This window comes from Lepus europaeus, chromosome 10, assembly GCF_033115175.1.
Source record: "Lepus europaeus isolate LE1 chromosome 10, mLepTim1.pri, whole genome shotgun sequence".
In the NCBI taxonomy this organism is placed as follows: Eukaryota; Metazoa; Chordata; class Mammalia; order Lagomorpha; family Leporidae; genus Lepus; species Lepus europaeus.
Window position 1 is genome coordinate 29,661,607 of NC_084836.1, and position 15,776 is coordinate 29,677,382.

At 34.8% G+C, this 15,776-nt stretch overlaps 1 protein-coding gene across 1 annotated transcript; it reads left to right on the forward strand.

Annotated features, from left to right (window-relative positions):
* The first annotated feature begins 8,143 nt into the window (after positions 1–8,143).
* On the forward strand, positions 8,144–15,260 carry LUM (lumican). The gene is made up of 3 exons (XM_062203136.1): positions 8,144–8,469; positions 10,831–11,712; positions 14,831–15,260. The coding sequence occupies exons 2-3, from the start codon at positions 10,851–10,853 to the stop codon at positions 14,983–14,985; spliced, it is 1,017 nt and encodes a 338-aa protein (XP_062059120.1). The 5' UTR covers positions 8,144–8,469; positions 10,831–10,850; the 3' UTR covers positions 14,986–15,260.
* The last annotated feature ends 516 nt before the right edge of the window (positions 15,261–15,776 follow it).

Below are 15,776 nucleotides of genomic sequence, written 5' to 3' on the forward strand. Positions count from 1 at the left end.
AGGGAAACCATATAACACTGGAAAATGTGTATCATCTGAAAGTGTATTAACTACTTAATCTTAAAGCCCAACCACTTCCTTGCAGATATAATAGAGGAAGGATATTTGAAATGACAAGTACATATTAAATTTCAGGACCAAAACTTTCAACACCAAAATAATGAGTACTTATACAGTTTTCCCTTAGAAGTCAATTTGTTTTTAGTGGAACCTATTTTATAATGAGTCAACATTATGTCATTTACAAAACATGCCACATAATTTTGGTACTAAAAACACACATTAGAATTATCCAAGTCTTCAAAACTTTGTATTTTTATGAGAATATGCCTACTAAACCACTAGGAAAATGTTCATTTGTAAATAGCTTGCGACAAAGAGTATTTAATCTTACATGTTATTTACGCTTAGTTAAGCCTTCAGCTAATTCAGCCTCCTGGAAAAGTGTGTGCTCTGAGCGGTCCTAGAGTTGCTCTAAAGACAACTTTGAATATCTAGAGATGTTCTGCTCATGATTTCAGCCATAGAGAACCAGTCATTTCCCCCTAAAATGGACTCCCCCATTCATCTGGATGCTTATAAAGCTTTCTTTCTGCTTAGAGTTGTCTGAATTTTGACCCCTTGGCTAACTATAGCTCATCCTTCACTCTAAAGCTGGATGTGAGTTTGTTTTCATTCCCTTCAGTCAAACCCTCTTCAGCAACATAGAGCTGGTTTTGGTGCTGCTCCTCTATGATCCTGCAACATCTTCTTCTTCCCCCTGTTAAAGAAGCTGCCATATGGTGCCATCACTGCATGTTTATTTCATCTCTTCCACATAGACTTCGTGCTTGTTATTGTCAGGGGCTGCTCTTTAGTGCAGAAGGTGCCCAAGTCTTCATGTTTGAACTCCTGAATAATGACTGAGTTTTCCTTCAACGGGCAAATCTAATGTAAAAAAAAAAAACAAACAAACAAAAAACAAAAAACAAACAAACAAAAAACACTGCCTTACAAATAATTTGTAGTTTTGTATTGATTTTAATTTGAATTGCACATTGGGGAATAGCAATACTATCTGTGTGTGTGTGTCTGTGTGTGCGTGTGTGTACATGTTTCAGTGCTCAGGGTCTTTAACATTCTTAATTAGGCTCTTCTACAGAAGGTTAAAAAGAATATTTTTATGTAGTTAACTCATTACTTGATTATATTTCAATGGAATATAGCAAGTTCTACCCATCTCCACCGTCACTTCTCTAGTCCAAACCATGATGTCTATTTCTTGCCTGGACTAACACTGTTTTGTCTCATCCAGAATCTCCCTTTCCATGTCATTCCACTGATTGCAAATGATCACAATCATCAAGCTCTAAAACAAAAATTCAAACTAAATAACATGCCTATGACAACCTACACAAAGGGGTCTTCTTTACAGGTCCGATCATAATTTTCATGGCAATCAGATATTAAACTTTTGCCACCGATCCTCTTTCAAAAATTCTGAGACCTTTGAATTTAACATTCTTTCTCTACCTCATTATTTTGCCCTATCCAGTTACACTATAAGTTTAACCAAGAGGGGGTTTTTTATTCAATTTGCATTGTTTCACTACCTTCCTGCCACTTTATTTTATAATATTTATGACAATCTGTACTTAAAATTTGTTATTTAATTGAGGGATACAAAGAAAGGAGATAGTTCTGAAAATGCCTGGAACAGTTGGGGCTCTGCTGGAGTCAAAGTGGGAACAGGAATGCAATACAGACCTCCCACATGGGTGGCAGAAACCCATTACTTGAGCCACTGTTGCTACCTTTAAGGATCTGCATTAGCAGGAAGCTGATGTCAGAAGTCAGAGCTGAGTACTGAACCCAGGAACCACAATTCAGACATGGACATCCTAACCAGCGTCTATTCCACTTCTGAGGATTTATATCAAAGGAAATTAGATAAGCATAAAGAAGGCCCTGTGCTCTCAGGTCTATTGCAGCATTATTCACAATAACAAAGTAATAAAATCAATGTAGATGCACACCAACTGGCCACAGTTCTCAAGGTGGGGATCGTGAGCCTTGAAAACTTCTTGGGAAGTTCTCTTTATTATAATATTCAGTTGTCTGTGAGGTTTTTTATTTAATTTTCTCAGAGGTGAACCTGGAGGTATGTGACATGTGATGGTGTCCTTGTTCAGATGGGTAATAGAAGACCTGCTTGTATTATGTTTTCTGGAATTTTCTGTAGTTGTGAGTTTAGAGCAGAAATGTATTTTCAAAGTCTAACTCAGCTTGTCCTCAGTAACACTAATATGTTCTACTGCCTTTGTTTATGTTTGCTTTTCCTTTTCTAATCCTGTAATCTACTCATTGTCCAATAAATCACTATTTTATAATCTTTTCAGTCTTGTTTTTGCAATAATTTTTCTTTTAAAAAAATGCTTCTAGTGGTAGGTGTGTGGCACAGCTGCTATTTGGGGACACCCAAATCCCAAATCAGAGTGTTTGCTTTGAGTCCTGGCTACTCCACTTCCTGTCCAGTTTCCTGCTAATGGACATCCTGGCAGTACTAATGGCTCAAGAATTTAGGACCTTGCCATTCATGCAGGAGATCTGCATTGCCTTCTGGGCTCTTGGCTTCAGCCTGGCCCAGCTCCAGCTGTTTCAAGCATTTGGAGAATAAACCAAGAAGAAAGATCTTTCTCTGTCTCTCTCTCTGTCTTTGCCTTTCAAGTAAAATGAAGAAAAAAATTTTAAAGTGTCTTAAAATTAAAATTTAATTTGTTATTTGTATTTTAAATGTTTTCTTCAATGATAATATAAAATGATAATATAATATTCATATATTTCAAACTAGATTACTATCTTTAAAAAGGTACATTTTCATTTTCAACCCACAGCTATATTGCACAAACTTGATAAATCACACAGCTCTGTGCATCATGGAAAGGTGGGCCATATTTCAAATAAAGTGGTTGAAAATGGACATAAGCAAAAAAAATATGACAAAATTCATATTTCTTCTGGACTTCCAGATATTAATAATTTACTTTCCCTTATGCAACAGAACATTTCAACTAGTTTAAAGGTAACAACTGGGTTGTGGCATCGCCATGGGACTGATGACTTTAAAGATGAGTTCAATGAAAAATGAATTAATTAATTATAGATATGATGGGTTCTAAAAGCCAAAGAAAATTGTCGCAGCTTTACAAACTAGAAATGAAAAAGCCACTAAGCATTTTACTAATCCAAGTACATTTCACGGTCTGAGAAATGCGCGCAAAAGTTGAGAAACTAAGATGGCTCTGCTAAATGCTTGCTGGATGAAAAGTCAGTGACAGAAATCAGTCACTTTGCAATGAAACAATAATTCACCAAAATAAAGAATTTTCTAACACATGAAGACCGATCAAATATTGCATCGGCAGAATTTCATGCTTGTCTTACAAGTGCCCTTGGCATAATTAGCCACTTTTTTATGGAGTGCTATTTTTTAATTAAAAGTGGGGCTTATATACAAATTGTGGTTTGTCAGGTTTGGCAAATAGACTAAAAAAAAAGTACAACTTCACTTCAAGGAGATTGGCTTCTATTTGACACATTTCAACCTTTCAAACAAAAAGTAAGGTTTTATACAGTACAGCAGAAAATACTGGAACAACGGGGCAAAAAAGAGGAAAAAGAGAAAGAGAGCGGAGGTATTATCTCTCCAAAGCACATCTGCCTAAGTAACAGGCTCTTAGACTACCATGAAAAAGAGAAATGAAACTCTATTGTATATACATTTTTATCTGAAATATTTGAATTAATGAACAAAATCTGAAAAATGATTACTTCTAGAAATTGGGGTTGGAGAGTCAGCTGGGAGAGGAGTGATTTCATATTAAACCTTATTCCCTAGTATGCTATTTCATATTTCATCAGGTTGTACCACTCATGTGCATGATTCTTAGAAAATAGACATTAATGGAAAAATATAAGCCATATTATTGATAATTCTAAAAATATACTTGCCATGTAAGGTGCCAAGAAAAGTAGAGGCAATTGAATAAGCTTAAAATATATATCCATATGAGCATAAGGACTATGTAGATGAAAGATAGGTTCATGGCTCACAAGATCTGTGAAAATTAAGACTGGAAATGAGATTAATGTGATGAAACAGAAAGAAAATTTGAATCCACTCCTTTATTGTAGGTTTGAAAATATAATCCAGTTACTCAAAAGGTGCTTTCATTTAACATGTATCTATTCACATAAGCAGAGTAGATAGGTCAGGTACAACCTGTATAAAGAATAAAATTCTGGGGCCAGCATTCTGGTGTAGTGGATAAAAGCAACATCTCTGATGCCAGATTCCTGTATGGTTGCTGGTTCGTGTCCTGGCTGCTCCACTTCCCATCTAGCTCTCTGCTAACAGCCTGGGAAAAGCAATGGAAGATAATCCAAGGGTTTAGAACCCTGCTACCCAAGTGGGAGACCTGGATGAAGCTCCTGGATCCTGACTTTGGCCTTGCACAACCCTGGTTGTTGTGGCCATCTGGGAACTGAATCAACAGATGGAAGATGCCTCCCCCACCCCACACCCCACCCGCTGGAACTCAGACTTTCAGATAAGTAAATAACTTTTTTTTTTTTTACTTTTTTTTTTTTTTTTTTTGACAGGCAGAGTGGACGGTGAGAGAGAGAGACATAGAGAAAGGTCTTCCTTTTGCCGTTGGTTCACCCTCCAATGGCCGCCACGGTAGCGCGCTGCGGCCGGCGCACCGCACTGATCCGAAGCCAGGAGCCAGGTGCTTCTCCTGGTCTCCCATGGGGTGCAGGGCCCAAGCACTTGGGCCATCCTCCACTGCACTCCCTGGCCACAGCAGAGAGCTGGCCTGGAAGAGGGGCAACCGGGACAGGATCGATGCCCCGACCGGGACTAGAACCCGGTGTGCCGGCGCCGCAAGGCGGAGGATTAGCCTGTTGAGCCACGGCGCCGGCCAGTAAATAACTTTTTTAAAAAATTCACTGAATGTGATAATGCTTTGCAAAGTGTAAGAAAATGCAAATGTCCAATATTAAATATTTATACCTATATTATGGTGCATCTATATAATAGAATTTCATGTAGCATATAAAAGTGACATTAGATAATATTTAATGACATAGAAAAGTATGCCCTGTTTACTGGTATATGAAATAGGTTAAAACTATAAGCATGCTTATTATTTATGTGAAAATAAAAGTATATATGTCTTTATATTTGTACACACACACCAGAAAATTTTCTTTTTCCCCCTGAGATTATTCTCCAAGTATGCAAAATTCTGATTTTATTCTTCCTCCCTGATTTTCAAAATATACTTAAATAAACTAACTTGATGAAATTTGTAATATAGAAAAAAGTTTAGTTTAAAACCTAAGATGATAAAATAGAACATTCCTGTCTACTCTCAGTGAACTGTTTTTAAATTTCATCATGTGCTATGTTCTCAGGTAACTTCCCATTGTAGAAACTGTTATATACCACTGAATACAGAATGCAGAAAAACATGCAATACTGTTCACCCACCCAAAAGAAAATGCTGGAGTTTGTTTGGATGAGTTTCTAGGAAGACATTAGATTTAAACATTCCATGAGAAAAAACACCAGCAACAGAACACTTGGAGAATTTATTTAACAGTACCTACCAATTTGATGATGTCTGAGAATCATTCCAAATCTGTAGATCTATGATTCTGTGAATAACTAATGAAAACTGTAAGATATTAAATATGTTAATAACTTATATTTTTGCTGAATCAATATACTAAAGACATTACACATATGGTGTTCTACAAAATCCCTAAGTTTTGCTATAGATTTCACCAAACTCATTTTAAGGAAGACACTGGAGTGTCAAGACCACATTTTTATTTCATTTTTACTACTATTAAGTGCCCTGAGGAAGTTTTGATTTTATATCTACTTTTCCACAAAGTCTTGGATCTTAATAACTTTCTTATTCTAGCACTGAGTCTTCAGAGCTTACCCAGCTAGCCTGCCGATAGCAGGACCTACCACCAAAATGCTTATGGCAGTGAAGAGAATCAAGTTATGCTGATTCTGGAGGCGTTGGGAAGTTCAGCATTGAGTTCCAATCAAGGTGAGTAAAGTAGGCATTAATGTTCACCATCATTCTTATTGATCTCAAGTCTCTGGGAATCCATTGGCAGACTGAGGGGAATGGGTGCAATTCAATGTCTTTAAACTATTGTTTCCATAAAACACATTTAGATCTCAATACTCATTTCCACAAATCCTATGAATCTCTATGCGTCAGGATAGAAATTTCAAATATCATCCAAAAGTTCTGAAGCATGATTGTAAGTTCCTCTAAGTGCATGAGGTACAAGCAAAGAGTATACAAATTAGCATTTGTTCTAAATGTAACTATTGCCTAGTTAATATTTCTCCTTTTTCTCAAATGGCAATAATATTGCCTATAAAATATTTTGAAATGATTGAATTAGCTGCTTTGTTTTCATTCAGTCCTGTCCATCTTTTTCTTAATGAGTGAAGATATTCATAGTTTTCATAATTTTAATTTCACATTTATTTATTAGATGATTTTCACAGAATTATTTTCTGGGTCTCTGTTTCTACTTCCAGAAAAGTGATAATAACATATAAGGATTTTAAAGGGTTATATTTAAAGAAATATGTGAAAATTCTGAGAATAATTCAAGAAAAACAGTAGTTTATAAATTTTAACTTCATTTCTGCTAACAGACCTATGAAATAAACTTTCAAATGTGCAGTTATTCAACTATTGATCTCATAGAATCAATTTTATTATAAAAAGTACATTGACAATATCAACTTTGCAAATAAACTAAATCAAATTTCTTGTATTTAAAATCTATGTTAGACAACATAACATAGTTATAACCTTATGAAAAAAAATAATCCTAAGGAGTAAAACATTAGAATTTTTCAGAGAGCTCAGATTACAGAGTTTAATGAACACAATGCTTATAGTTTTTTTAAAAAAAATTCTCATATAGAAAGGCCACTTAATTATATTTTACTTGTCTATTGTCTTTTTTCTTGATTTCTGAAGTTTATACATTTGATTTATTATAAAACTTATACCTTTCAAAAATTTTTATGAATAACAGTAGCCAAATTTCATGCTTGTGAATCATCCTACACATCTCTGAATTACTTTCAAGATCATGGGTTTTTTTTCCAATTTTCTTGGAACAAAAATGAGATATTTGGTCTAATTTTTTTCAAACAAATGCAATATTAGTGATGGAAATGAAATTTACACTGATTTTATGGCTAAAAATGGTATTCTAAGTGAGAAATTATAATATATTTCATTAAAATTTTTGTTTTAAAAAATCTTACAAACATAATCAAATCACAAATTTGGAGGAACAAGCCTATAAGTATAGGTGATCCTATCAAAAGTATAATAGACAAGGACTCAAATAAACTCTCATTTTCTAGAAGCAAATGTCAGGAACTAATAATGAAAGATATATCAAATCAGGCCTGCGTGAGATTAAAACTTCAAATAGCTTTTAGCTTTAAAAAATGATACTGTTAGCATTCAGTGACAGACTGAAAGATGATTGCCTTGTGATATTTTTAACATAAATTTATTTTTTTCTTTGTTCTTTTCTATTTTTTGGCATTAAGCTATAGAATTCTATCTCCAAGTAGGGTTTTGGGTGAATTCCTAAATGAAATCCACAAAATAAGAAACAGGCAAAACATTGCTGATTGGTTCCAGACATGAGCAGCATAAAGAATTCCCTTAGCATAAGAAATAAAATGGAAATGTTGATAATTATCATTCCTATCAGAGTTATATGAAGCATTTTTTTGTAGCTTACAAGCTAATGTAAGTTGCCCTCTTGGTAAAAATTAAGTGAGGCCAAGTAAAACAGAAAGGATTCCAAGAATGATGGGCAGAAGGACCACAATCCTCTGAGTTTGCACATTTGCATTTTTCTGAAATTGTTTTGTTTATGATTTATGAGAACTTTAGATGAACATGAAAGTTGGCTGAGTTAATTGAGCTTAATTATTGCCATAACCACAGATGTAAAGAGGTTTCTGAGAGCAATGTTCTCACTGTTGAGATGCCTTATTTAGAGCAAGACTTAATTCTTGGTGAAAAGCTATGCTATTTGAACTAGTTAAGCATCTTTCTCTCTCTCTCTCTCTCTCCCCATGGGGGGGAAAAAAAAACAGGGCTGTGCTTGCTCACCACGTCCACCTGCACTTCGTTACAGAGCAGTGTTCTCATGCCACACCACAAGAGCCCCACAGTGACATAACTCCACTCAGAGACTGGCGTGACTGGGCTGGTCCCCCCTCCCTCCCCAGCTCTTGTATCACTAAGAATCTGGCAGCCAGCTCCGTCCTGACAGAGTTTACAGCATATATTGGTGGATTCTTGTCCACAGTGCATCTGCTTTAAGAATTAACGAAAGCAGAAGCAAGACAGTAAGGTAAGTGCTGTTTTAACTATTGCACTGGGGATGCTAACTGTTTGGGACAGTGTTTATTGTAACAGGAACAGAAGAAAAAAAAAACAAAACTCTAGAATCACTTTTCCAACTGCTATTCAGCAGCAAATTCAGTTGTGATCATTTACTTTTGTCTTTTGCTTAATATGCTTTCTATTATTTATGGATTTGAGATAAATCTTACACAGGATTTTCTGTACTGCTTGGCAAGAGAAGTTAAAAATGTTTCAGAGTTAAAATGAGAAAATTGTTAGAGACTGTGAAAAAAAAGAATGGAAATTAAAATGCTTGCTATTTATCCAGTTATATATGCTAGAATTGTTGAAACCTAATATCGGATCAAAGAAGAACATTTCAATCATCATTCAAAATGCTTTTCAATGAATATATTATTGCATTTTATAATAAACACCCTATATTGTTATAAAATGTGAACTAAAGTACTTACATACATATAATTACTTGCTTCTATGTTATTGTTTTTAAAGATTTATGTTTTAGATGTAAGTCTTAAGGAACATGTTTTAAAGTTATTCTGGAAAATGATTTACTTTTTGAAAAACCTATTTCCTCTGCAGCAACAGATATTTGAAAGCACAGGAGAAAGTATATTGTGCTTTTGCCTCATAGTGGAGGCGTTATATGGGCACAAACTCATTTTTACTCTGTAAAAAATATGGAAGATTTTTTTTACTATCATTAAATACTCACGTTATATTTACCATGACTATCTTGGTATATATTCAATTTAAATAAAATGGGAGCTTATTAATGAAGCAAGACAAATGTTAACAGTATCAACATACTGTAATTTATAAGGGATTTTAGGAGTCTGTCATCATGTTATTTTTAGTACTATTGAATTATTATCATGGTCAAGTCATGTAAACTAAATTGAATGTCCCTATTATAATATTAGGGAATAACTTACTAAGATGCTATTATGTCAACAATTGAAGTGTTTCTAATACCTTTCATGAATGTTTCATTTTCTGAAATCAAGTGCCTTATGATTAAACTTAAAGCAAAGAATAGTTATTTAAAATTCTTGGCCCTCAAAATCCTTCTTACCCAAGCCATCTTGATCTAATAGTTTGTGTCATACTTCTCAGAGGAAGATGATAATATTCTTTGCTACATATTGGAATGTTCTTCTTGATTTAACTTCTCTCCAAGAGCTACCAACTTGCCCAGTCATAACTGCACTCTACAAAAGTCCAACCATTATACTTTAATTGTACTTCACCTACATGACTAATTCTATACTTCCTCCAAACAATTAAAATGTGTTTTATTGATATTCATTTTCAAAACATGTACATTTGAGAAGATAACTCTTAGAGTTTATACTAAATCTGCATCAGCTGATTCCTTTACTACATGTTTCCTAATGTTAGTGTTAAATAAAACTTTTATTTAATTCCAAATGCTCCTCTACTGTCATTATGTGAGGCCACTAAAATCCAGATTAGCAAATCATGACCTCTTAAATTTTGGAAGGAAGAAAGTAGAGAACTTGTAATTGAGAGAGAAAAGAACTTCATTTGTAAAATTGAAATAAAATATCTTTCTCTACCTGTTTGAATCCATTTCTAGATATGAAAATTCTTAGAGTGTTTCCTGACTAATAAACATAAGTTTTACTTGATTTAATTTCCTAAATATTAATTTCCTAACAGAGTTTTATAAAGAACTTAAAAGTATGGAATATTAGACAAAACTTGCAATCTTATAAATACGCCATGAATTCTGGTTCCTCTCCTAAGAACCAACAATAACCTGACAGTTTAAAATTTATCATCCTCCTCCCACCCCACACACACATAATAACACTTTTCTTTCAGACCAACCCATGAATTGCCCATGTTCCCAATAAGGATCTTCTTAACAAGACATTTTAATGATGTCACATAGTAGGGTAAAGTGTACAGTTTGCAATTGTCTTCTAATTTTCATTTCTTCTGGTTTGAGGGATATTCTGAAACTGTGTTCTAACATGGTGGTCAATGAGCATCACCCAGAAACTTCTTAGAGGAAGGCATTTCATTCAGGAAGCACTTGAGCTGACAAGGACAATTAAGCTTAGCTCTCCCAAAAGGGGGCGCCTGTGTATGCAAATAAAACTGAAGCCCCCTCTTCTCTGCCCTGAAGTTATAAACTTACACCCTTGCCAACATACTTACATGAAATATTTTAAGACATCACTTAAGACACTATTGTAGATGCATTGAAAAAGCATAAAATAAAATACATACTTGATAATGCACTTAACATTGAAAATAAAATTTCCTTTTCTTGAAAGTATGCCATTTTTATAATAATATATGTTTCCACTCTATTTAGGTTTAAACCATTTGCTGAAAATGAATCTAGGTGCATTTACTCTCTTCCTGGCATTAGTCAACAGTGCCAGTGGCCAATACTATGATTATGATTTCCCCCTTTCAATTTATGGGGTCTCATCACCGAACTGTGCACCAGAGTGTAACTGCCCTGAAAACTATCCAACTGCCATGTACTGTGATGAGCTGAAGTTGAAAAGTGTGCCAATGGTACCTCCTGGAATCAAATACCTCTACCTTAGGAATAACCAGATTGACCGTATTGATGAAAAGGCCTTTGAGAACGTGACTGATCTGCAGTGGCTCATTCTAGATCACAACCTCCTAGAAAACTCCAAGATAAAAGGAAAAGTGTTCTCTAAACTGAAGCAACTGAAGAAGCTGCACATAAACCACAACAATCTCACAGAGTCTGTGGGGCCGCTTCCTAAATCTCTGGAGGATCTGCAACTTACCCACAACAAGATCACGAAGCTGGGTTCCTTTGATGGACTGTTAAACTTGACCTTCGTTCACCTTCAACACAATCAGCTGAAAGAAGATGCTGTTTCAGCTGCTTTTAAAGGTCTTAAATCACTTGAGTACCTGGACTTGAGCTTCAACCAGATGAGCAAACTGCCTTCTGGCCTCCCTGCATCTCTTCTAACTCTCTACCTAGACAACAACAAGATCAGTGACATCCCTGATGAGTATTTCAAACGTTTCAATGGCCTACAGTATCTGCGTTTATCTCATAATGAATTGGCTGATAGTGGAATACCTGGAAATTCTTTTAATATATCATCTCTGGTTGAGCTGGATCTCTCCTATAATAAGCTTAAAAACATACCAACTGTTAATGAAAATCTTGAAAACTATTACCTGGAGGTCAATGAACTTGAAAGTAAGTAGAAAGCCATGGCTGTGTTTAATTGATTCAGCCTCAAGTGATTAAAGGCATAAGCTGTACAGCCTAAACACAGCCACACAAAAATATATCTCTAATTCAATCATATAAGAACACTGGTTCAATTGTACATCCAATATCTGGCCTTTTCTGAGAGTATCCAGATGAGGAACAATTAAGATTATAGTATTTGATGTTGAATTTCTTCAAATTTAATTAATAATCCTACTGTGTTATCTCTTGATAGCTACCTGTCATTGCTTGCCTCCTTCATGACTTTGACTTGGTCTTGCATTTGTTTATTTGAAATATCCAGCTGAGGGAGAAATAAACAAGTTCAGAAGAGGTAGAGCTATGAAAGGTGGTGAAATCTCCCTCCCATTTGTCCCCGTAACAGACCATATCCTCATGGTCTTCCCTGACATCTTTACTTGGGACTTTATATGTTACTCTGTTTGCATGACAATCAACTACCTCTCTTATCTCAGATACAGTATGTGTGGCTTTCATAGCATTCTGATGGGGAATCCAAGAATGAGGGGGAGAACCAGGAGGAGGGTTTGGGACATCTTTATTATTGTTATTATTATTGTTATACAACCCCTTTTTTATTATACACAGTGTTTACACTAATTTGATTTTCCTATAGTTCCTTTTCTCCATTTTCTTGCTGCCATAGTTTCATTTTTAATTTATCTTCTGGGTGAGGTTAGACCTGATCTACTTGGATTTTGTGTGCATCCTTATGCCCTTATGGGAACATTATCAATTTAAGCAATACACATTCAGGGACCACTCATCACCTTAGTCTTTAACAAAATTTGGCAGGAGAGAAAAGCCAAGATTCATGGATAAAGTTTTTAAAATGAAAAACCAAGTATGAATCACTGACTCATATTTATGGCAATAATAGCTACAATTTAATCCGTTGAAATTTAACATCTGTATTTAATGACATTTGGTTCCAATTTTATGCTGGAGAAGAATATTGCTATCAGAAAAATTATAATGTATCCTATGAATGTGATATGTTGTAATTCTGCAACAATTTCATGAAACTTCTTGAGGGTTGGGATGTTCTCATAAAGGAGACCACAACTGCCAACTATGAAACTCCACATGTTCTTTGTTGTATCTGGAAGACAAGCAAGGGTTGGTGCTGTTGGACTACCATCCAATACACAGTCACACTAATCTATCTAACCCCCGAAAGTTGTTACAAAACTCACCATGTGGCAACATATGATCCCACATTTTAAACAGCTGTGGTTCAAGGGAAGAATATTCTGATAGGTTATAGTTCCAAAAGGATTAAACATGGGTCAGGGCTGAAGAAATCCGTCAGTTTTAGTAAGTGGGTTTTTGCAGTATGAACAGGATTACTTCTTTTTCTGAAACTAGAAGGAAGAAAGGCATAAATAGAGGCACATAAACTGGAATACGCTGTATGGATGAAGCACAGAGTTCATGTGGGATAGGAAAGGCAGCCTGTAGCAGAATAGCCCCTTGGTTCCAAGCTGGGATAGAAAACATAGTACCTAGCACATGGTGGCTATTTGAAAATGTAACATAAAAGGTACCTTTGCTCCTTCTTTCTGCTTGACATCTGGTCAGACATAGTTGTTAGTCTGCATGTAACTCCTTAATATAGAATATTTTGCAGGAAAATAATCATGCATAAAATTGTCTCTCAATATAAATATTACAGCCCTGGATTTTTTAATGTCTAAGATCAAATTGAGTATCTGATATTTGTGTAATTCAGTATTCAATGTCTAATGTTAAAGGTTATATCTATATTAAGGTATAACCTCAAACTATTTTCATATTTACAATTCTAAAAATTAGCTTAATTACAGATTTTCCTAATGCGAAAAATTTGGAAAAGAAAAAACTTGAAAGGATTTTTTATTACCTAGGATATACTATGTACTGGTACTGGGTGAAGTGCTGGACATACCTTAATTAATTGTATAAAAACTGAAAATTGGCAGAGGTAAAATGTCAGCTCAGTCCTTTGTTTAAATTTTTCTATGTTGTTTCATCATTTCTAAGAAATAGGTACCATGATAAGATCTGGGAATTAGACTGATGAGTTATTTAAGACACCATCTTGGAGGAAAAGTACAGTGTGATGGGGTTTCCATTAAAGTCATTGTGAACTAAGTTCAAGAATGAACAAAAGTAACAAGATAAGTGACCAAATAGTGTTAATCTGCAATAGACTTATGTAAATATAGATAGCTTCTATGTATACACATAGATATGTAATCCAGTGAAGTCTTAATCAGTTTTCATTGGTGGCTGCTTTTTTTAAAAGATTGATTTGATAGCTACAGTGACAGAGAGAGGAGAGAGATATATTCCATTCACTCCCAAATGCCCTCAGCAGCCAGGGTTAGGTCAGGCCAACGCCAGGATCCAGGAACTCCATTGGATTGTCCCACATCAGTCTTAGGGATCCAAGTACCTGGGTCATCTTCAGTTGGGTTGGAAGTGGAGGAGCCTGGACTCAGACTGGCCCTCTGACAGGGAAAACATACATCATAAGCAGCAGCAGCTTAACTCACTGCATCACAATTTCTGTCCCCCAGTGGCTACTTTTTGACCACAGAAGAAAAGAAAAAGAACGTGGATGGTGGACATGGCATGATGTGCTTTTTTGCCCTAAGACAAATTTCATCAGATATCATATAGTTAATCCTTTTTATTTTAGGATGCAAAAATCCAGATGCTTATATGGCGAGGTTGTTCATACAACAGCATCAACATATAAATTTTTTCAGATCAGAATAAAGATTTCAAAAGGGTTCTTAGATAATAATTAAATACTTGTAGGATACTTTTTAAAAGTCAATTTCTAATAGTAATTAAGCTCTTTTGTTTGAGAAATTCCACAAAATACTCTGGTCTACCCTAGCTGCTGTTCATTAAATATTCCTGCATTATGTTTGTAGCCACAAATATGACCTTAATAGTCCAAAATTTAAGATATATAGCACACGACTTTTCTAATTGAGACTTACTTGATAATACAGATAAGAAATTTTTGTAAAGATTCTTTGAAGCCAGTAACTAAAATAATCATTAAAGCTCTCTATTCTTTGATTTGCAGAGTTTGAAGTGAAGAGCTTCTGTAAGATCCTGGGGCCACTATCCTACTCCAAGATCAAGCATCTGCGTTTGGATGGCAATCACATCACCCAAATGAGTCTGCCTCCAGATATGTATGAATGCCTACGCGTAGCAAATGAAATCACTGTTAACTAATGCCTGCTAATTACAATTATGCTGAAGTGTATCCTGGAACAGTATTGTATGGTTAGGTTTTTGTGTGTGTGTGTGTGTGTATCCATTTTTTATTGCTGTTTATTACTTCCAAAAATTTTAAATTCTGAGGGAAATGTTTTGTAAACATTGACCACATTTTTTTAAAAAAAAGAAAAGATGAAAAGCAGGCCTATTTCATCACAACAGCACATGCACACACACATACAAATAGAGATGAAACTAATGCTGTATTTGTAAATTTAGTGTTTTCTATGTCTACTATCAAAGAATGTGCAAAACCTTTTACTGATTGCAGGGAAGTCAGCCAAGTTTTCTCATCCTTAAATCTTAATTTAATGTGTCCACAAACATGGACTACATATGCATATATGTTTACTGTCTTGAACAAAACTATCTCAATATGTTCAAATTTACTTTGTTGAAAAATTAATGGTGTATAAGGAGCTCCAAAATACTCATGGAAAATTCATGTTATCTTTTAATTCAATTATTGTATGCTCTTTTGTAACCCCCTAGTATTATGGGACCAGTAATTTTGCAAAATAGTAAATGAAATTTATAAAGTCACATACACTTAGAAAAGTATTTTAGTATTAAGAATTTGCATACTTACCTTGTGAAACTTTTCTTTCTTAGAATTAATTTTCACTCTCATTCATGTTCATGTTTCTTTTTGAGTATTTACATGTTATGTTAACAAGTTAATAGCAAAATAAAACAGCAAATGGCATCATGGTGCTTGGTGTTTGTGAAATTCGTGTCTTATATAT

Coding starts and splice junctions, on each gene's coding strand:
- LUM (XM_062203136.1), top strand. CDS start 10,851: ATGAATCTAGGTGCATTTACTCTCTTCCTGGCATTAGTCAACAGTGCC. Junction 11,713..14,830: donor GGAGGTCAATGAACTTGAAA/GTAAGTAGAAAG, acceptor TTTGATTTGCAG/AGTTTGAAGTGAAGAGCTTC.